The following is a 24,053-nucleotide window of genomic DNA, read 5'->3' as shown; positions in this document are numbered from 1 at the left end:
GGGAATAAGCCCAAAGTAGCGCTTATCGTAGACGTTTACGGCTTTGGTGGAATGATCACAATATGATGTTCACAAACCAAAGATACTATCAAGGGCGGATGTGGGATTCGAACCGACGATCAGAACACATCCTTGCAATTAAAGGACGCGACTCTACACGTTGAATTATGCCTGTTCCAATGACCACCGTGCCCCCTCGAAGAGGAGATCAGAGAAGACAGGGACTAACAACGAGAATTAGTGAGCGTTTATCTGCGAAGTTTCACATGAGCAAACAACAAACAACATCATACCAATGTTCTAATCAGGAATTGCCATGCCGATGGGGTAAAGTGAATTACGTAGAATATATAAGTAGTTAGCTAATATAATGTATGCCAACGTATATTGCATGTAGGGTCATGAACATTAGTGCATATGGGATGACGTGCATTGCTGTATGTAGGGTGACCTACATTGCTGTATGTAGGGTGACCTACATTGCTGTATGTAGGGTGACCTACATTGCTGTATGTAGGGTGACCTACATTGCTGTATGTAGGGTGACCTACATTGCTGTATGTAGGATGACGTACATTGAAGTATGTAGAGTGACGTACATTGATGCATGTAGGGTGACGTACATTGAAGCATGTAGGGTGACGTACATTGCTGTATGTAGGGTCACGTACATTGCTGTATGTAGAGTGACGTACATTGATGCATGTAGGGTGACGTACATTGAAGTATGTAGAGTGACGTACATTGCTGTATGTATGGTGACGTACATTGAAGTAAGTAGAGTGACGTACATTGCTGTATGTAGGGTGACGTACATTGAAGTATGTAGAGTGACGTACATTGCTGTATGTAGGGTGACGTACATTGAAGTATGTAGAGTGACGTACATTGATGCATGTAGGGTGACGTACATTGAAGCATGTAGGGTGACGTACATTGAAGTAAGTAGAGTGACGTACATTGCTGTATGTAGGGCGACGTACATTGATGCATGTAGGGTGACGTACATTGGTGCATGTAGAGTGACGTACATTGAAGTATGTAGGGTGACGTACATTGAAGTGTGTAGGGTGACGTAATTGATGCATGTAGGGTGACGTACATTGAAGTATGTAGAGTGACGTACATTGATGCATGTAGGGTGACGTACATTGAAGCATGTAGGGCGACGTACATTGATGCATGTAGGGTGACGTACATTGATGCATGTAGAGTGACGTACATTGAAGTATGTAGGGTGACGTACATTGAAGTGTGTAGGGTGACGTACATTGAAGCATGTAGGGTGACGCTAAGGTACCAGCAACAACGGACAATCGTGAATTTGTTAAATAAGAAAACGTATCGTTTCAATAACATCAATAAACTACTTTCTGATTTATTAGTGACAACGTAATATTCAAAATCCTTAAATACATCACTGACAACCATGAATAGACAACCTAGAAAAAATCTGTGTAAACATGCAAAGGACATTGTAAACGAATGTGCACAGGATATACAAATATACACATAATATATTGCCTAACGACATCTGATTATAATTGCTCTTCCGTCCCTTCACTCTGCACTGCTTCCGTCAACAGTCAACCCCCATATAACGCGGGCATAGGGTCCTCCAAAATAGTCGAAGATTGTTGTTTCTATATGTCTTTTCAGGCGATCAAACGACGTGCCTTCCCATGTGTTTGTGACGGGTTCCCCCATTCGGGCACAATACGCTCACATTGGATAGACTCGTCTTTCACCTAACACCTGGTATCATCACTATTTTAGAGTGATTCATAAAAACTTGGTTATGATATCGTAGGAATCGCACAATAGATTCTGCTTACAGCAGAGATTTCATATGTTGTTGAGAGGGTTTGGTCACTTTTATATATAGGAACAATAACTATTCCTTGGGAATAGAACTGGGTTCGATTTTAGATCGATTTATAGATCGATTTTATAGTAATAGGATATATAACACCTTCCTATCACACATGGAACACAAATACAGACATTCTCAAACAATATTTGCAGTTAAAAGGACGAACATAAGAAATAACAATTTTTTTTGTTTTTTGAGGCCTGTACATTATGGAATCAGGACGAGAAAAATCATTGATTGATATAATGTACAAAGTCCGACACCGTGGGGTAAGCTTACACGCAATAAATTAAGTTATCGAGCGTGACCAACGATACATTGGTCGCCTCGTACGAATGGGGGTCCACCGTAGCCCCCATGTACCAAATAAATGTCATCATATAGAATCGTACGTACATCGGGTATGTGAATTATTTATAAAATGTCACTCATTCTTCATCACCTAGTTCAGGTATCTCTGGTCGAAGTCATTCAGTATAGTCTTAACAGGGTTTTTTCATGTAACCTGGCTCATGTGTGGATTACAAGGAACATACAGCACTTCCGAATACGTGGTGTGGCTATGATGTCTATGCTTCTCTCGACACCTGAAGGTCATTCAGAGACGACGGAGTCCGCTAAAACGTCGTCTCTTTGTTTTCCGTCACGCCCTTGCTGGCAAGCTCGTCCTTCACCCGCTCCAGATAGCCTGGGTCGGGATAGCCGAATCTACGGACAGAATGTCAGTGTTACTAAAACATGTCACTGACGTTACGCATAAACAACTCGCCAAGACTAAATCAGAGCAATGAAATGCCAGTTTTAATTAGTAAGATTCATGTAGGATGTGTTACTGTTTATGCTTATCCTATCTCTCGCGAGTATCTCGTAATATGTACTTGAGAATATGACAGCTTGCTGAATACTTGTATTCGTGCTACTGATCTGAACAGAAGTATTTCAATTGCTTCGAAACAAATAGTTCAAATAATATTATAATTTTGACGCATAAACAAACACCATCTGTTTACCTCGTAGGTCCACCTTCCATGTTCGTCTTATGGTGGATGTCGTTCCACGTTACGACATTCTCTTGACCGGTAGTTGTAGAACGACCGATGGTAAAGGTTAACTTCCTGTCAAACGCCTTCTTCAGGAGGCGGAGAACATCTCTACCTTCTCGGCAGTCTGGCAGGAAAGCTCGTCTCGTTGTTCCCTTGTAGGGCTGTCCTGGGTTCGGGTGGTCTTCCTGCGAGACCATGTGGTATAGTTTAAGTTTTAATAACATCACACCCAAACATCAGGTTGCACATATATACATGTATATGTAACGTCTACGCCAGATAATTACATGTCTCTGTTATCTGCCGAAACAGACACAACTGGGCGGAAAAGACACAAAAAAAATTTACGAATGGATCACTGAAATTCAGTGATGACACGAGGTGTTTGCGAAAAGGGTTAGAAATGAAGAAATATATAAAAATTATCCAATTTCTTCCTGCCTTTTGTAATTTGTTATTTGACTGTAAACACTGCATCACTAATAAAATATTTCACATTACTTCAACGTGTACCAATTTAAACTTGACGTTTGAGTCTAACACGTATATATAAATGTGTATAGACGACATGCATTTTAGTAACTGCAATGACACTTACCCTCTGTAGGCCACTAGGCAGATGGTATGTGATACTGATGGTGCCACAGGTCTCATACCCAGGCAGGTGCTCCCCGCTGAAGGCGACATCCATCGACCCCTCCGGCTGGTTCCCCGTCAGGACGCCATACACCATGTTGCAGCTGGGACACACGGGTTTGAACTTCTTGAAGCTGTCATCTATGCACTCCCGACAGAACACATGGCCGCATTTCTTCAGCCATTTTGGGTCTGTGATTGGACCAATACAAATAGGACAGCTTCTGGTTACACTCATATCAAGGAGCTTGACATCATTGCTACTCTCCTTTCTTGCTACCTTCGCATTGCTATTTCCAGGCGGGACTGTACTATCCCCACAGGGAACTCCATTTATTTCAGTCTTTATTCCGACTTCTGGTCTGGTGGAATTATCCATGCCACGTACCCTGTCTGTACTTGAAGTATGCCTTACATTCCTTGGCTCTCCGCCGACAGCATCAAGGTTGACGGTCAATGGATAGGGTGAGCGACTAGTGCCATGGTGGACACTGCCATTGTGATCAAATCCAGATGCGCTTTCATCCAAACATGTCTGACCGACGACAAGAGTTGCCTTGGTGGTCTTGGTTTGTTGCCTCAGTTGTCGACTACCATCATCGCCATGTTTATCAGTGTGGTATCCCTTATAACTCAAATGATGGCTGTCATGTGTGGTGTCCCGGTGGGGTGCGGTATAGGTGTTCCCATGTAACACTGCGCGAGAAGATACAGGTTCTGACCTGGAATGCTTTGGAAAGGTTTGTGACTGGATGTGACTTGAATGTACGTCAGCAACGTTCAGCGACCTGTTTCCAGATTCACCCCTTGTATCGCCATTGTGATGTCGATCCGGCAAAGAAAACATGGTCTCATTGTTTGCTTTGTTGTACCCAGAGTAGTCTCCCCTGTCCTGTCCATGCCCATCAACTCCTTCGTGATGTGCATTATTTCTGTGTGTCGTGTCACCCGGGTTTGTCTGCATGGTCTTTACTGGTTTTCCATAATCATCACCCTGTCCATCTACATGCCTGTGCCCTGCTTCTCGTGTGTCACATCTGTTTTCACGGTCATTCACAGTACGTGAATTTGGAACCGTTTCAGATCGCCTATCTCTGTGGCGTTTCTCACTTGTGTTCACCGCTCCTGTATGTATATCGGTTTCAGCCCTCTCATAATCTTCATACCCATGGGTAATTGGTCCGTACCCCTCATCCGGGTATCTGCGGTTCTGGTCTCTGTTGCGATGAGAACCTGAACGGTTGTCCATTGGTGCCTTTCTATAGCTACCATCATACTCATTTTCTGGTCTATATCTGTTGTGATTCTCATTTCCCTCGATCGATCCTGTATATTGATTTCGGTGAAAATTGGTTTCATCTCTCCTTTCATCTCCAATTTGTGTGTACTTCTCGACCGGACGGCTGTGATTCTGGTCTTTGTTACGGTTAGAACGTGGACGGTTGTCCATTGGTGCCTTCCCATAGCTAGCCCTATCCTCATCCTGTGTTCTTGAACCTCCACAAAAAAACCTCCTAATGGAGTTTCGACGTTTAAAGTTTTTCTCACGGCAGAGAGGACTTCCTTGGTATTCACACTGGGTATACAATGTGTCGCCGATGGATTTGTCGATTGTAACCAAAAACACCTTCTGCAGGCGCTGGTTGTCAAACTTAGCCACGGCTTTCACAGCGGCCTGGGCAGCGTCTGCTGGAGATGCACCACCTCGACCTGACAAGCAAAGACATACACACGTTGAAAGGCAGACTTCAAACTGCATACAAGTATTTAGTTTTGTGATTGTTCACGAGAGTTCATATAGATAATACTGCCATAAAGGAAGGGTGAAAGTCAAGCTTTTCAAGAAGTTCAATTTGGTGAAACACATGTACGGTGATGCACGGGTGTGACTCCGAGAGACAAAGGTTCATAATCAGGTAGACTCTGCTATTCGAACCCACGTTCAGCGGATCCTGTCACAGCTAAGGATCGCTACTCTGAATTGCGAAGACTCAGAACATATCTAATACAGGATATACAGGACCAGTCTTTAAATAATGACACTACCGTTGGACATAATGATAGGTGAGTTATGACACTGCTGCTGTATAATCTTTTGGGGGGGGGGGGGGGGGGGGGGGGGGACATCATGTCGATCCTTGAGTGATCACACTAGAAGTGTACAAAGGTTGTGTGAGTTATCATGTCGATCTTTGAGTAATGACACTAGTAGTGTACAAAGGTTGTGTGAGTTATCATGTCGATCTTTGAGCAATGACACTAGTAGTGTACAAAGGTTGTATGAGTTATCATGTCGATCTTTGAGCAATGACACTAGTAGTGTACATGTGTGTTGTTTGGGACATCATGTCGATCTTTGAGTAATGACACTAGTAGTGTACATGTGTGTTGTTTGGGACATCATGTCGATCTTTGAGTAATAACACTAGTAGTGTACATGTGTGTTGTTTGGGACATCATGTCGATCTTTGAGTAATGACACTAGTAGTGTACAAAGGTTGTGTGAGTTATCATGTCGATCTTTGAGTAATGACACTAGTAGTGTACATGTGTGTTGTTTGGGACATCATGTCGATCTTTGAGTAATGACACTAGTACTGTACATGTGTGTTGTTTGGGACATCATGTCGATATTTGAGCAATGACACTAGTAGTGTACATGTGTGTTGTTTGGGACATCATGTCGATCTTTGAGTAATGACACTAGTAGTGTACGTGTGTGTTGTTTGGGATATCATGTCGATCTTTGAGTAATGACACTAGTAGTGTACAAAGGTTGTTTGGGACATCATGTCGATCTTTGAGTAATGACACTAGTAGTGTACATATGTGTTGTTTGGGACATCATGTCGATCTTTGAGTAATGACACTAGTAGTGTACATGTGTGTTGTTTGGGACATCATGTCGATCTTTGAGTAATGACACTAGTAGTGTACATGTGTGTTGTTTGGGACATCATGTCGATCTTTGAGTAATGACACTAGTAGTGTACAAAGGTTGTGTGAGTTATCATGTCGATCTTTGAGTAATGACTCTAGTAGTGTACATGTGTGTTGTTTGGGACATCATGTCGATCTTTGAGTAATGACACTAGTACTGTACATGTGTGTCGTTTGGGACATCATGTCGATATTTGAGCAATGACACTAGTAGTGTACATGTGTGTTGTTTGGGACATCATGTCGATCTTTGAGTAATGACACTAGTAGTGTACATGTGTGTTGTTTGGGATATCATGTCGATCTTTGAGTAATGACACTAGTAGTGTACATGTTTGTTGTTTGGGACATCATGTCGATCTTTGAGTAATGACACTACTGCAGTAGTAGTGTACATGTGTGTTGTTTGGGACATCATGTCGATCTTTGAGTAATGACACTAGTACTGTACATGTGTGTTGTTTGGGACAGCATGTCGATATTTGAGTAATGACACTAGTAGTGTACATGTGTGTTGTTTGGGACATCATGTCGATCTTTGAGTAATGACACTAGTAGTGTACATGTGAGTTGTTTAGGATATCATGTCGATCTTTGAGTAATGGCACTAGTAGTGTACATGTGTGTTGTTTGGGACATCATGTCGATCTTTGAGTAATGCACTAGTAGTGTACATGTGTGTTGTTTGGGACATCATGTCGATCTTTGAGTAATGACACTAGTAGTGTACAAAGGTTGTGTGAGTTATCATGTCGATCTTTGAGTAATGACACTAGTAGTGTACATGTGTGTTGTTTGGGACATCATGTCGATCTTTGAGTAATGACACTAGTAGTGTACATGTGTTTTGTTTCGGACATCATGTCGATCTTTGAGTAATGACACTAGTACTGTACATGTGTGTTGTTTGGGACTTCATGTCGATCTTTGAGTAATGACACTAGTAGTGTACATGTGTGTTGTTTGGGACATCATGTCGATATTTAAGTAATGACATTAGTAGTGTACAAAGGTTGTGTGAGTTATCATGTCGATCTTTGAGTAATGACACTAGTAGTGTACATGTGTGTTGTTTGGGACATCATGTCGATCTTTGAGTAATGACACTAGTAGTGTACATGTGTGTTGTTTGGGACATCATGTCGATCTTTGAGTAATGACACTAGTAGTGTACATGTGTGTTGTTTGGGACATCATGTCGATCTTTGAGAAATGACACTAGTAGTGTACATGTGTGTTGTTTGGGATATCATGTCGATCTTTGAGTAATGACACTAGTAGTGTACATGTGTGTTGTTTGGGACATCATGTCGATCTTTGAGTAATGACACTAGTAGTGTACATGTGTGTTGTTTGGGATATCATGTCGATCTTTGAGTAATGACACTAGTAGTGTACATGTGTGTTGTTTGGGACATCATGTCGATCTTTGAGTAATGACACTAGTAGTGTACATGTGTGTTGTTTGGGATATCATGTCGATCTTTGAGTAATGACACTAGTAGTGTACATGTGTGTTGTTTGGGACATCATGTCGATCTTTGAGTAATGACACTAGTAGTGTACATGTGTGTTGTTTGGGATATCATGTCGATCTTTGAGTAATGACACTAGTAGTGTACATGTGTGTTGTTTGGGACATCATGTCGATCTTTGAGTAATGACACTAGTAGTGTACAAAGGTTGTGTGAGTTATCATGTCGATCTTTGAGTAATGACACTAGTAGTGTACATCTGTGTCGTTTGGGACATCATGTCGATCTTTGAGTAATGACACTAGTAGTGTACATGTGTGTTGTTTGGGACATCATGTCGATCTTTGAGTAATGACACTAGTAGTGTACATGTGTGTTGTTTGGGATATCATGTCGATCTTTGAGTAATGACACTAGTAGTGTACATGTGTGTTGTTTGGGACATCATGTCGATCTTTGAGTAATGACACTAGTAGTGTACAAAGGTTGTGTGAGTTATCATGTCGATCTTTGAGTAATGACACTAGTAGTGTACAAAGGTTGTGTGAGTTATCATGTCGATCTTTGAGCAATGACACTAGCAGTGTACATGTGTGTTGTTTGGGACATCATGTCGATCTTTGAGTAATGACACTAGTAGTGTACAAAGGTTGTGTGAGTTATCATGTCGATCTTTGAGTAATGACACTAGTAGTGTACATGTGTGTTGTTTGGGACATCATGTCGATCTTTGAGTGATGACACTACTTCAGTAGTAGTGTACATGTGTGTTGTTTGGGACATCATGTCGATCTTTGAGTAATGACACTAGTAGTGTACATGTGTGTTGTTTGGGATATCATGTCGATCTTTGAGCAATGACACTAGTAGTGTACAAAGGTTGTGTGAGTTATCATGTCGGTCATTGAGTGATTGGGGCGGTCGGGTAGCCCAGTGGCTAAGGCGTTCGCTCGTCACGCCGAAGACCCGGGTCGATTCCCGACATGGGTACAATGTGTGACGCCCATTTCTGGTGTTCCCTGCCATGATATTGCTGGAATATTGCGGCGTAAAACCATACTCACTCACTCACTCATTGAGTGATGACATCTATTCAGATGTCATCGTTGGTGGCAACAAGCAAATTTTGTGGGGGACATCATGTGGATCCGTGTACAAATGCTGACAAAACACATTGTGAAGAGTTGTTAGTTGGGCCAGCTGCCTGGAATAATCCTGATGCGAAGCTTTTTTACACTCTGTTTGACAGAGGCAGACGTTCTGACTCACATACATATTGCATTTGAAATGTAAGGTTCCCTGTTGTCGTCAGTGTCAAACAGAGAAGTTCTGTCTTTATCAATGTACAGGGCTCCCAGCTGAAAATACATCTGCATCCCCAGCTACATCCACAACGACAATTCATGCTAGCTTACACAATCATGCTAATATAATCAACAAACGCTGTGACGTAGCTGGAATATTGCTGACTGCGACGTTAAACAACAATCACTCACTCATTACGTTGCGGTCTGGTTGTTGCCTGTGCGCACGACAGAAGCCGCCAACGAACACCTGCACAAATTTCTGTGCAAAGAATACTTACATGAATACTTCTATAATAATCATCAATGAAATATAAGATGAGTACACATATCTCACCTGTACCAAGAAGAGGAATAGCCAACACTTTCACATCATTCTTCTCTGCTTTCTTCATTATTGTCTTGTATAAGTGTTCCGTTTTCTTCACCCATCTGTTGGTATGGTCAGGGCTTTTGATGACGGCGTGAAAGACATAACTAAATGGCGATGGTTCAGATAGTATCGTGGTGTGAACTGACCACGACTTGAAACGTCTTGCTTTCCCCTTTAGTTCTTCTCTTTTCACAGCAAATTCACTTGAATTTTCTTTCAGAGCCCTTGTGACAAAACTATCATGTTCAAACTCCAGCCCTTCCCCCGTCACAACGCCACTGGCGTCACTTATCGTCGTGATGTCCCCGACGTACGTGACCACCTCCATCTGGTTTGCCATCTTAAATAGTTCCTGAGTGGGTAGTGGACGGGCACCTGCCATCCTCTCCTCTTCTCGAGCCTGCAACTTAAAACCAAGAAGTGTTAAATGTTGGCTGGTTCTGTGCGTTCATTTTATGTACTTTCTTCACAAATGCATCACCACACATGAAATGCAAGTCATGGCCTGATTCCAACCAACTTTAGAACTGCAGGAACGCATCAAATCATATCAAGTCATGTAACTTGATTTAAGGACCTTGCAATTTTATTTTTGGGCCCTTTACCTATTTTGAAATAACTGAAGACAATATCCAGTTCTTCGAATTATTATTCCTTGCAAAAAGGTTTTCAACGAAAGACCATCATAAAATACATAACCTGATTCCACAATGTCATTATTCATAAATATCAACGTGAGATGACCCCGAAATTTATAAATAGAAAATATTTTGACGTGTTATCGTAATTGTTATGTGATTTCAGGAACGTTTGAGTTGAGTGGTAATTTGTGTAAATAGTGTCACGGTAGCGTTAACAGTTTAACATGTCAACAAAGGCAGCTACTCTAATTATTCACGATGTTTCTAAATGTGCAGGAATAAATGTATTAATGTAGAACTTTGTTGCAATACACAATAGTCAACTTTACTTTAAACAAAAGTTTCAATTCTGAGTCTTATCATGCTTGTATCTTCTAAGGAGATCTTTTTTTTCAAAGGTATACATATTTTCCCATTGTTTCACAAATAACACAGTAAAATCCTCAGAGTTTCCTTAATCTGGCCTAGTCCAGGATGTTTACAGAATCAACAGTGTACCTTGATAGAATTTAAAACCATTACTGCACATTTTGACCTAAACTGACTGAGCAGTCGCCATAAAGTGTCGATACGGCCGCCTCGGCTGTTGCTATAAAACTCGGATTCAAACCTCGGGAACAAATTCAGATATTCAGATGTCATCGTTGGGAACAAGCAAATGAAGTTTCAGCTCCAGAGGAACACAGCTTGCTGACGAGATGATGTTTACGGTGTGAGGAAATGCATTTTGAAAGAAATTAAGATCACTGTCCAAAGTGCAAATTTCAAAATGTTGGTGAAATAAGGAACACATATGTTGAGCCCCACCACTACTACAGGTTATATCCCATTAGTTAGACGTCCCATTAGTTAGACGTCCCATCCCATTAGTTAGACGTCCCATTAGTTAGACGTCCCATTAGTTAGACGTCCCAATTGTTAGCTATTTTTCTTTAGGCAAAGAGGGAATATACCTACAGGTGTAATGTATCAGTCCTAATTAGATTAAAGTACTGAGTAGGGATAGGGGACTCACAGCTTAGGGAGTATATATGTTACAATTTCGTTTAATTAACCTAAATTACCTTACTCTCAGCACAGGTTCAATAGGCATGAAATTAACTATGTGAACTATGGAGTAGCTTAATTGTCTAAGTGTATGATCAGTTGAAGGAGTTGAGTTTAGATTATCACATACCGTATTCGACGTAATAAGCGCCCACGGCGTTATGTGCTGATATATGTGCGTTATGTGCTGATATATTGGCTAGTGAACAATCCCAATTAGCACCCCTTCCGATTGATCAGTGTACACAAGACTTATTTATTCGCGCATAATACGCACTCGAGTGTTATATGCATCATTAATTATGGGCATTTAAATTCTTGAAAATATATATGTCGTGTAAAATACGCACAGACTTTTCTTTAGTATCATATAAGGCTGTCAACATAAACCAAAATATTACAGATCTTTCAACTCTGGTTTTTTTTTCTTACCAAAACTATATTCTAATAAGAGTCCCCTTTTTCTAATTTTGCGAGCGCCCTAGGCGCTTATTGCGTCGAATACGGTATACTAAATTTCATTACATTCCAAAACAAAATGTTTCAGTAATGGTCATAAAAAGTTTCAGCTTTCACTATGATTGAAGTGCAAAGGTCAAATAAAGGTCCAAGTTGAAACATCACAAAAAACAATTATCTTGAGTCCCACTACTAACTATACATGTACCAAAGAGCACTACGTATTTAACAAAAATGACAAAGTAATATATAACAATATCTGGACGACGACGGACGTCCCGCGACGACATTACCTCACTTGGCCTGAAAATAGAATAAATAGCCGAATCAACCTGCAGTCACTGGGTGACCCAACATAGCCTTTGTGAATATTAAGGGGAGATAACTCTACCCAAGGCATCTACATAAAACGAAAGCGAAAGTTCATCGATTAGTAATGAGCATGTCAATTGGTCAAATTCAATTAATGTTATACGTTGCATCATCACCGACACCCCTGTAACTTGCACATATTGAATAAATTAATAAATATGGGTGAACAACAAATCACATCACATGATAACACAATCTACGCGTCCGTGCTGAAGGATTATGATATCCATTAGCCTAACACCACTCGATCTACAAACATGGAAATATAGCATCCTGTCTACTTTCTGCTCTCGATATAACTACTGCAGTACCAGTTCACGATCGCCGAGCACAGCCATGTTGTTTACGGACGCGGGGACACCCACTTCCTGGTTCGACTGTTGGCTGTGCTTGACGAGTCCCTCTGGCTGTCTACCATGACCGGCCTACAGGGCACGGGAGACACATATGATAGACACTAACCTACACAGGCTCAAATTACATATAATACGCGCCTGCCATTCCGTATGTACTCACCCTCGATGACCACGACAGGACTGCACAGTCTTGGGCGACTGATTTCAAACCGAAACTAGGAAATTATGTCACGATTCAACGGGTCAAAGTGAACTAGACCCCATAGCTGTGTGTTGTATATGCTATCTAAGCATGTTGCGACAGATAAAGATGTCGTCGGGAGATGATATATAGTCAAGATTACACGCAAAAACACCGACCTTTGAGTTGATTAGAATCATCAATATTGCAAATGCATATAAATTTTAATATATGACAACTTAGGCTACGTATGATTTTCTGCATTGATTAGAATTTACAATGTCTTAAATAGATATAACATTTCATTCACAAATTCAAAATGATAGTTTCATACTCTTTTCATATTTATACAATTTATATTGCAATAGTTACACACAAACATATCAAAATACCATTGATTTATTGGGCATATGATAGCCAGTCGATGAAATGAGAAGTTGATTTAGAAATAGTAAGAGTATATTCTCCAAGGGAACATCGGTATTACCCTGAGTTGAGATCGGTGAGAGGTCTGCCTCGCCCGTCACATTATACCTAATGAAACTAAGTGTCGTCTGCACTGGACTGTCACTGATACGCCGCGTCAAGTGTAGTCGCAAGGGAGGTAACTCCTCCTGGCATAGCATCGCCAGGGCTATCGTGACAAACTCGTACGATTCCGGGACAAACCAATTACGGAAAGTTGCGAGTCATGACGAATGTAGGCCACGATGGCCTGTGTTTGCGGGGCTCAACCACTTTCGGTACGATGGATGCCGATCCCTGAAGGTTTAAGCTTATGAGCACGCATGGTCACGCATTCTATGTGCAATTCCCAGTCTAATTTACTTGTACCAGCTGCGTAGACTAATATGACTCAAGAGTTCTAAAATTGGATGCGTAAAGATCCTGGGTAGAATAAGACTTCACCAACCCATGCTTGCCGTAAAAGGCGACTATGCTTGTCATAAAAGGCGACTAACGGGATCGGGTGGTCAGGCTTGCTGACTTGGTTGATGCACGTCATCGTATACCAATTGCATGGATCGATGTTCATGATGAGAATCACTGGATTGTCTGGTCCAGACTCGATTATTTACAAACCGTTGTCATATAGCTGGAATATTGTTGAGTGCGGCGTTAAACAACATAAAACAAACAACATAAATTGGATGCCAGGACGGTGGGGGTTTGCATTCTCTGTTTGGAAATGTACGGATTCCCCTGGCTGGTCGAACCACCTCTTCCCCTTACCTATACGTGGCTATCATCTGACCAAGAACAAAGTTGTAACACATACAGCATATTTGTAAACAGTGGCCATTTCGTGCGTTTCGGCAATTATAATTCTCGTTTCTCCGACAGAAGTTTATATGGGATGATTAAAGGTGAAGTGTGTTCCTCTATATTAGCTATGATGTATTAACAAGAGCGACAGTATTTGAAGAATGATTGTGTTTGTTGTTGTTGTGTTTGTGTGGTTTTTTTAAACGCTGCACTTAGCAGTATTCTAGCTATTTGACGGCGGTCTGTCAATAATCGAGTCTGGACCAGACAATCCAGTGATTGACATCATGAGCATCGATCCACGCAATTGGGATACGATGACATGCATCAACAAAGTCAGCGAGCCTGACCACCCGATCCCGTTAGTCGCCTCTTACGACAAGCATAGTCGCCTTTTACGGCAAGCATGGATTGCTAAAGACCTATTCTACCCCGGATCTTCACGGGTACTTTGAAGAATGAGATAGGGTATAACACTATATATATCTTTTCATTTCAACACATATTTGACATAAATTAAATACGTCATTCAGATGTGTATTTTCGAATTGAAACATAGACCAGATATCTTGGTAAGATAAGAATCCATGGTTATGAAAGCAACTAACTACACTGGTTTATAGTTGGCCGTCTTTGATCCTACGCCGCCTTGACAAATAAGGGAAGTAACTCCTCCTTGCATAGCTTTCGTCAGAGAATCCTGGCTGTGGTTCATGTTTCAGTTCATGATGCGGCTCTGTTGTGTTTACATTTACTTATTCAATGTAAGTAACAGGATGTTTGAACTGTACAAAAGACTCGAGTAGACATATTTATATGTTGCATTGCTATCCTCCAGTACATGCGCAATGTAATATGATTTGTTTGTTCGTTTCTTGTTTAACGACGTACTCCAGCTATATGACGGCGGTTCGTAAATAATCGAGTCTGGACCAGACAACCCAGTGATTGACATCATGAGCATCGGTCCACGCAATTGGTATACGATGACGTGCACCAACCTAGTCAGCAAGCCTGACCACCCGATCCCGTTAGTCGCCTCTTACGACAAGCATAGTCGCCTTTTACGGCATGCATGGATTGCAGACTTATTCTACCCCGGTTCTTCACTGGTCGCAATGTGAAATGAATATAATATAAAAAAACTGATGTGTCGCTGTAGTTTATGAATCTTACATTAATAGTTGAAGATGTTTCCAAATACATGTGGAAGACAGGATGTGAGCACGAGTAACAATCTGCCACCAAAGTACAGCGATATCACGGCGTGTCAGGGTCATAAGGAGGAAAGCCCATCATTACGGAGGTCGTAAACTATTACGACTGTGGTAAACCCACGTGTACGCAATCAGGGTGAAACTAAGCTTTGAACTCACGACCAGTGAATCCTGGCACTTAATTATAAGGGACACAACTCTGTATGTGGAATGGCAGCACCGAACTCACTGGGCCATCTTCCCGAGGCAAGAGAGTTGACTGACTAAAAAATTCCAGTTTCCACTCTTGTCGAACAAGGCTGGGATTATGGAGTTATAATTTGGCTGGGCTAAAGAGTCTATGTATAGTCCAATCAAAATCGCGTAACGAAATCAACACCCGGTTCGTATAATACTGCCGTGCAGATTCCGGTCGATTGCAGGATTTGCAAAGTATGTGTACCGTAAACTTAGCGTCAACACATATTTTTAAAATCCTTTCATGCTTTTAATCAAGGTTTCTCACGTGATTTGATGCGCTCCGCGAAGTAAGACCCGTTTTATTACAATAAAAATCTTGATACTGGACCATATGGTCTTCACTGGGCGCCTCCATTTGTTTGAAGCGAATGCAGGTGATATCAGAGGTGGAATTTGAATGGTAAATAGGATGGACATAGAAGGGACATAACTCGTAAAGGCCATGGGTTGCGCTACGTTCGAACCCTGAAATGCCAGCCTAGTTCCGCAAGGGTAGAAACTGGACTTTTACAGTCAGTTAACTCCCTTGCCTCGGGAAGATGCCACAGGTCTAGCCGACACCTTGTCGCTGCTCGGTTATACCAATACAATATTACGTTTTTATTACACCCTAACAAAATTAATCATGATACCAATTTTTAATATATATTTATTATTTCTTTGTACATACACATATATACGTAAATGAATGCTTGCCCTACACAATATGCGGTGAAAACACTTCTGGTGAAAATGCAAGACGTTTCACAGCCAGGTTACAAACCTAATGATAAAGTCTACAAGTCGCCAGCGTCCTGAATAAGTGAATGTTGACACCTTCAATCGCAGTCTCCAGCGGCACGGTGTGATCAGACGGGACCTCTACCCAAAACACATAGTCCTCCAGGACGCGCCTACCGTTCAGCTATGGCCTTTGCAGTTCTTCTCTTAACATGGTTTTTGCCTAACCCAACCATGACATAGTGACACGGCCAACGTGACAACCAGTCTCGGTTTAGCATCAGAAGATCAAGAGGAAATGCAGTGTTATTTCTAAAAAGGGTATATAATGGTGTAGCGAGTATTACAACTGAACACATTTCTCCCCATGAAGATCGGAGTTAGAACTGATCTTCAGCAACCCACGCTTGTCGTAAGGGGAGAGAGGGTTCGCTGAGCTCGTTGATATATCTCATTGTATCCCAATTGAATAGGTTGATGATCATGTCAATTATTAGATTGTCTGGTCCAGACACGATTATTTACAGACTGTCGTCATAGAGCTGGAATATTGCTGAGTTCGGCGCCTGCACCAAACAAACATTTCTCCGTGTTATGCAACCATGGCGACGTCATGGTGCCCAGCCTCCGGCAGGTGATCTCGTACAGCTTGTCCTGGTGGCCGCTTGTGATGCCCATAACTACAACACGCTTGTGTTGTCAGGGCCTGTCGCCCGCCCCTGTCCCTACCTCCAGGTCTTCCACGTTCCTGCTGGAATATACAACACTGTCTGCTACATTCTGCACGGTCACCGTAGTATTCATTGCATGTCATCGCCTTCTTGTTGTCATCTTTACCGTCAGGGTGGACTCTGTTGTCCCCAGGGAACAAGTTGGAAGAACCAGTTGTCCCGTTCTCAGTGACTCCTTTCCTGGCCAGTTCCTCCCTCACCTGGACTAGATACGTTGGATCCGGGTAACTCCACCTGAATAGAAACAAAATGTACTGAGTTAGTAATGAGTAAGTGAGTGAGTTGGGTTTAACGCCGCTTTTAACAGTAGTCCAGTCATATCACGGCGTGTCAGCTTAATGTAGGAGGAAAGCCCTAAGTGATGCAGGTCTCAGACGTTTACCACTTCGGTGCTGACAAACCTTGAAACATAATCGGGGCGAACCGGGATTCGAACCCACAATCATGGGTTTCTGGCATGCCCAAGGGACGCAACTCTGCACAGCGAATCGCGGCGCCTTAGACGACTGGGCCACCCGTGCCCCCCTGAGTGAGTGAGTGAGTGAGTGAGTGAGTGAGTGAGTGAGTGAGTGGGTGGGTGGGTGATTGGATGGGTGGGTGGGTGAGTGAGTGAGTCTGTGGGTGGGTGGTTGGGTGGGTGGTTGTTGAGTGAGTGAGTGAGTGAGTGAGTGAGAGAGATAGTGAGTGAGTGAGTGAGTGAGTGAGTGAGTGAGTGAGTGAGTGAGTTGGGTTGGGTTGGGTTGGGTTGGGTGGGTTGGTAAGTGTGTGAGTGGGTGGGTGGGTGGGTGGGTGAGTGAGTAAAGTTTAGCGCCACTTTGTTTTTTATGTGAGTTATATCAGCTTAATGAAGAACGTGAAGCACTGTGTGAAACATGTCTTAACATTGTTAACAACTTCAGTAAAACCCGCGATCACACGTTTAGGACTGACAAACCAAGAATCATAAGCAGGGAGAATCTGGGGTTCAAACCCACCATCATTGGATCTTTGCACGCATAAGGGACGCAACCTTGCACGGCGTATTGTGGTGCCGTAGGTCACGGGGCTTCTAGTGTACAGTACATTTACCAAACACGGTATCTTTTGATTCTACTCGCCTAATTAGTGTACAGTGATTCTACAAGCCTTACCAGTGTTCAGGAATTCTACTCGCCTTACCAATATCCAGTGGTTCTACTCGCCTAATTAGTGTACATTGATTCTACTCACCTAATTAGTGTACAGTGATTCTACAAGCCTTACCAGTGTTCAGGAATTCTACTCGCCTTACCAATATCCAGTGGTTCTACTCGCCTAATTAGTGTACATTGATTCTACTCACCTAATTAGTGTACAGTGATTTGTAGCTACAAGCCTTACCAGTGTTCAGGAATTCTACTCGCCTAACTAGTGTACATTGATTCTACTCGCCCTACCAGCATACAGTGATTCTACTCACCTTATCAGTGTTCAGGAATTCTACTCGCCTAACTAGTGTACATTGATTCTACTCGCTCTACCAGCATACAGTGATTCTACTCACCTTATCAGTGTTCAGGAATTCTACTCGCCTAACTAGTGTACATTGATTCTACTCGCCCTACCAGCATACAGTGATTCTACTCACCTTATCAGTGTCCAGGGATTCTACTCGGCGTACCTATATCAAGTGATTCTACACGCCTTACAAATATCTTGTAATTATACTCGCCTTACCGGTGTACAGTTATTCTACTCGCCTTAGCAGTATCTCGTGATTCTACTCGCGTTACCTGTATCCAGTGATTATGCTCGACTAGCCAAAACGAAGTGATTATACTCGCCTTTAGAATTCAGTGATTCTACTCGCGTTACCTGTATCCAGTGATTATGCTCGACTAGCCAAAATGAAGTGATTGTACTCGCCTTTAGAATTCAGTGATTCTACTCCCCTAACCAGTATCCATTGATTCGAGTTGTTAGTTTTCAGAACTTGCAAACAAGAAACTTCAATAAAAAATACATGATATGTTTTTCTAATGTTCACAGCGACTGCTTTGTTACTGGTGATTAGGGGCGGTCAGGTAGCCTAGTGGTTAAAGCGTTCGCTCGTCACGCCGAAGACCCGGGCTCGATTCCCGACATGGGTACAATGTGGGAAGCCCATTTCTGCTGTCCCCCGCCGTGATATTGCTGGAATATTTCGGCGTAAAACCGTACTCACTCACTACTGGTGATTAGTTTTGGAAACATAGGCGGATGCAGAGGGGGTCCATCGGGTCCAGGGGGCCAGAACCCCGGGGTATTTTGAAGGCAGTGACATTGGCTGAGAGAAGATTTTGATATTTTGGACCCCTCCCTTTAAAAAAATGCTGAATCCACCTTTGGGAAACAATGGTTCAGAGTGCTGGTGTACCGGACTGTGTGTACCTGCTAGTTCCTGCTACCGCCAGTGTCTTATGGCTAACACCGTTCCACGTCACGACATTCTCTTCACTGGTGGTTGTAGAACGACCAATGGTAAATGTCAGCTTCCTGTCAAATGCAGTCCTCAAGAGCTGGAGAACACCTCTACCTTCCCTACAGTCCGGCAGATAGGCTACACGTGTGGTGCCCTTGTACTGGTCTCCCGGGCTGGGGTGGTCTCTCTGGCAACAGGGGGTACATACGAATATTTAGTGTACAGACAACTCGAATTATTCAGTATACTGTGTAAGATACCCCATGCTGTGTTGGGGATCAATTGGGAAGGGTTCCCTGTGTTGTTCCGCCAGGAGGTCGTGATGGAGATGTGATACACAGCACAATGTTGATGAACACTCTCCGCTGCCTACCTTTGGGACGTAATAATTACCCTTGCACTCTGTAACTGTAAAAGGCAAAACTCGTAAGAGAATACCAGCGATATGCTTCCTTAAATGTTAACGATTTAAAACCAAGATCTACTCGTCGAATTACCGCAATGTGTGTAACTGATATAGTATCTTTTGGTATTGAAGGGTAATCAACTCTATACTGAATTGCATCACAGCATTTGAGTCAGAAGACAAACACATATGTGCTTAGGGGCATGACACAAATTTGCTAGCACTGACAATTACCCAAAGTTAAGCTCCTTTTTAACACAATTGACAGTTGTCTTGTTTCCTGAATTATTGATGCATATCAACATATACATTTTAGCATCAATGATTACTTCATATTCGATATTTGGACCATAAACAACACGTATTCTTCCTTTCAATAGGGTAGTATAACAATACCCGTATGATCCACTGTAGCCTGCGAGAACATAATATTAACAATACAAAGTTACAGGTTTTATCCAACTCATGAAACCACAGGCGGCATATACTCCCCGGAGTCCCAGGAGGGTTGCCACATGTCTCATACGACGGACCCGTACATTCTGTACCCATCATGCATCACGCATCACTATGGCGCCGTGGGTGGTCCCATGCTGCCACCTAGCGGGCGTCTGTGCAGGTGGTGTACTCACCCCTTGTGTTCCATCGGGGAACTTGTATATGATGATAATGGTCCCATGTAAGTCATGCCCCGGCAGGCTGGTCTGACTCAGGGCTACATTCATACTTCCATCTGGCTGAGTCCCAGATGCTGGTCTCGCTAGGGGCTTTTCATGACGAGCTCCCATCGTTGACAAGGTCTCGAAGCTACAAAATATGTTAAAAGACTCGTTTGTGTTCTGCTACGCAGTGAACGCAGGTTCAAATGTCAGTGTGCACTTTTGTTAAATTATATTGAAATCAGAATTTGTTGAAACCCCACTACCTTTATTAACTAAAACATAGCCTTCCAAAACGTGAGATTGACCTTTGGTAGGTTGTCTCATTTTTGGTGTCTTAAGCATTTTCAGGGCGGTGGGGTAGCCTAGTGGTTAAAGTGTTTGCTCGTCACGCCGAAGACCCGGGTTCGATTCTCCACATGGGTACAATATGTGAAGCCTATTTCTGGTGTCCCCCGCTGTGATATTGCTGGAATATTGCTAAAAGCGGCGTAAAACAATACTCATTCATAAGCAACGTGTTTGTCTGGCTTGACTTTAACTAAAATGCCTAAACTTAAGCCTGACAATAAAAATGTTTGATGATGCAGTAATCAAAGTTTGTAGTGAGCATCTGAACTTAGTACTTAGTGAAAGGCCACACTCAGTTAAACAACGACAGTTGATTTTAAAATGACGTAAATTAAATTATTCTTTATGTGTTCATGTACACTTCAAATTCTTATACGAAAATAGGAAGATAAAATACCACTATGCCCACATTTCATTCCTCGTAACATAGTGTCTATACGTGGTTGAGATAATATTCTGTTAGTTTTGATCGGATATCAGTTAGGTCTCACAAAGTCTAACACAGCCGACAGACACAGCACCAAAAGAGGTGGTTTCTGTCCACTTGATACCTGTCGGACAACATCAGATACTTACTTACCGGAAAAGCATGCGGCCACGCTCCCTTCCTGGTGTGACAGGTGCTTTATCAGCTCTCACTGAACATACGGCAGGAGTCGAGTATATATCAGCTGATGCCCACTCTGATGCCACCAGCTGTGCAGTTACCACCCGTCTCCAACCCCTCCCCTTCAGGGCTGCTGACGTGTGTTTATCGTAGTCATGAGGCTACTCACATGTATAGCAGTTAATCCACGCATGCTCCGACCAGGCAACCATCATCAAGGTTTAGTACTTTTCCAGCTACAGATACTGTTTTTAATTGAAACTTTGAGGCTAAATATTATTTTCATTTCGGGAACATAGGTCATAGGTCACACAATTCCAGCAATGATATGGTATTGTTTGTTCATTGTTTAACGCCACACTCAGCAATATTCCAGCTATATGACGGCGACCTGTAAACAATTGAGTTTGTACCAGACAATCCAGTGATTGACATCATGATCATCGATGCACGCAATTGGGATCGATGCATGACGTCATGCATCAACTAAGTCAGCGAGCCTGACCACCCGATCCCGTTTGTCGCCCTTTACGGCAAGCATGGGTGTCTAGCTGAAGACCTATTCTAACCCGGATCTTCACGGGTCGGTATGGTAGGTATGGTATGGTATGGTATGCTATGGTATGGTATGGTATGGTATGCTATGGTATGGTATGCTACGGTATGGTATGCTACGGTATGGTATGCTATGGTATGGTATGGTATGCTACGGTATGCTATGGTATGGTATGGTATGGTATGGTATGCTACGGTATGGTATGCTATGGTATGCTATGAGTTTTAGGACGACTTGGACCATTAAAGGTCTATTTGCGCCCAACACATAAAAGTGCTTTAAACAAGAGAGAAGCGACAAATGAAAATGTGGGGATTAACCAATCTACGTTACGGTAAAATGTATTATTAAAAGCCGCAAGTAAACACTATTTCCTTTCTGAAAAGTAGTTTCGCATTCTACATACAAGCCATTGGCAGTCTGAAGTGGTCCTTCTCCCAAACAGACCCGGATCATGAAGCAAAGTTGCGCCTAAGCGCCTAATGTTAAATCTATTTTGACAGATTGGTTTCAAAGTCCTCGCTATCCTCAACCTGAAATATTCATGCTTACGTAATAGCATTGATCTGTGAACAGTGGATCGATTTCTGTGTGCTTATGGGACACGTACTTCTCAAGTAAGGGACCTTTGTTGTTATATAAAGTCAATATATCACTGTCATGCTACTGATATGGACTCGCGTCTTGACAGCTGCCTTTCCCCATTGGACATTGGTTAAAGCAACCCACAACTTAACATTGATGTAAACGAAATACATTCGCATCACATACACAACTGTTTAATGACAGGAGTGGCACAACATTAGCCAGGCGTTTAATGACATTTATGACGTACGAAACGAGTGGAGTGGCACAACATTGGCCAGGCGTTTAATGACATTTATGACGTACGAAACGAGTGGAGTGGCACAACATTGGCCAGGCGTTTAACGACATTTATGACGTACGAAACGAGTGGAGTGGCACAACATTGGCCAGGCGTTTAATGACATTTATGACGTACGAAACGAGTGAGGGGCACAACATTGGCCAGGCGTTAAATGACATTTATGACGTACGAAACGAGTGAGTGGCACAACATTGGCCAGGCGTTTAATGACATTTATGACGTACGAAACGAGTGAGGGGCACAACATTGACCAGGCGTTTAATGACATTTATGACGTACGAAACGAGTGGAGTGGCACAACATTGGCCAGGCGTTTAATGACATTTATGACGTACGAAACGAGTGGAGTGGCACAACATTGGCCAGGCGTTTAATGACATTTATGACGTACGAAACGAGTGGAGTGGCACAACATTGGCCAGGCGTTTAATGACATTTATGACGTACGAAACGAGTGAGGGGCACAACATTGGCCAGGCGTTTAATGGCATTTATGACGTACGAAACGAGTGGAGTGGCACAACATTGGCCAGGCGTTTAACGCCATTTATGACGTACGAAACGAGTGGAGTGGCACAACATTGGCCAGGCGTTTAATGACATTTATGACGTACGAAACGAGTGGAGTGGCACAACATTGGCCAGGCGTTTAATGACATTTATGACGTACGAAACGAGTTGAGTGGCACAACATTGGCCAGGCGTTTAATGACATTTATGACGTACGAAACGAGTGGAGTGGCACAACATTGGCCAGGCGTTTAATGCCATTTATGACGTACGAAACGAGTGGAGTGGCACAACATTGGCCAGGCGTTTAACGACATTTATGACGTACGAAACGAGTGGAGTGGCACAACATTGGCCAGGCGTTTAATGACATTTATGACGTACGAAACGAGTGAGGGGCACAACATTGGCCAGGCGTTTAATGGCATTCATGACGTACGAAACGAGTGGAGTGGCACAACATTGGCCAGGCGTTTAACGACATTTATGACGTACGAAACGAGTGGAGTGGCACAACATTGGCCAGGCGTTTAATAACATTTATGACGTACGAAACGAGTGGAGTGGCACAACATTGGCCAGGCGTTTAATGACATTTATGACGTACGAAACGAGTGGAGTGGCACAACATTGGCCAGGCGTTTAACGACATTTATGACGTACGAAACGAGTGGAGTGGCACAACATTGGCCAGGCGTTTAATGACATTTATGACGTACGAAACGAGTGAGGGGCACAACATTGGCCAGGCGTTTAATGACATTTATGACGTACGAAACGAG

The 24,053-nt window shown here is 42.7% G+C and overlaps 2 protein-coding genes across 9 annotated transcripts in view; both read right to left on the bottom strand.

Annotated features, from left to right (window-relative positions):
* The window catches only part of LOC124131666, a 47,801-nt gene extending 34,502 nt beyond the window's left edge, over positions 1-13,299 (bottom strand). For 4 of the 8 annotated variants that reach the window (XR_007220177.1, XM_048393710.1, XM_048393728.1 and 1 more), the window contains exons 1-3: positions 12,475-12,673; positions 9,609-10,050; positions 4,924-5,262 (exon numbers count right to left, since the gene is read on the bottom strand). Coding sequence is in view for 7 of the 8 variants with exons in the window: in XM_048393710.1 (XP_048249667.1) it covers positions 4,924-5,262; positions 9,609-10,050; positions 12,475-12,501 (808 nt within the window). In the remaining variant the exon portion in view is untranslated. The other 4 variants (XM_046495097.2, XM_048393723.1, XM_048393719.1 and 1 more) reach the window with 4 other exon arrangements.
* Positions 13,300-15,997: 2,698 nt separating this feature from the next.
* On the bottom strand, positions 15,998-21,748 carry LOC125378260 (probable E3 ubiquitin-protein ligase DTX3). Its single transcript, XM_048393689.1, has 3 exons — positions 20,332-21,748; positions 19,263-19,480; positions 15,998-17,108 (listed from the first exon to the last, which is right to left on the bottom strand). The coding sequence occupies exons 1-3, from the start codon at positions 20,485-20,487 to the stop codon at positions 16,736-16,738; spliced, it is 747 nt and encodes a 248-aa protein (XP_048249646.1). The 5' UTR covers positions 20,488-21,748; the 3' UTR covers positions 15,998-16,735.
* Positions 21,749-24,053: the final 2,305 nt, after the last annotated feature.

Source organism: Haliotis rufescens, unplaced genomic scaffold, assembly GCF_023055435.1.
Source record: "Haliotis rufescens isolate VD_foot unplaced genomic scaffold, xgHalRufe1.0.p SCAF_1, whole genome shotgun sequence".
Taxonomy (NCBI): domain Eukaryota; kingdom Metazoa; phylum Mollusca; class Gastropoda; order Lepetellida; family Haliotidae; genus Haliotis; species Haliotis rufescens.
The sequence above is the reverse complement of the archived record's forward strand: the minus strand, read 5'-3'. Positions and strand labels throughout refer to the sequence as shown.

What these genes read in the sequence shown, in the direction of transcription:
- LOC125378260 (XM_048393689.1), bottom strand. Translation starts at nt 20,487, where the DNA reads ATGGGAGCTCGTCATGAAAAGCCCCTAGCGAGACCAGCATCTGGGACT. An exon ending in TCCCCGATGGAACACAAGGG is followed by an intron (nt 19,481 to 20,331) that starts GTGAGTACACCA and finishes CCCTGTTGCCAG; the next exon opens with AGAGACCACCCCAGCCCGGG. An exon ending in GCGGTAGCAGGAACTAGCAG is followed by an intron (nt 17,109 to 19,262) that starts GTACACACAGTC and finishes GTTTCTATTCAG; the next exon opens with GTGGAGTTACCCGGATCCAA.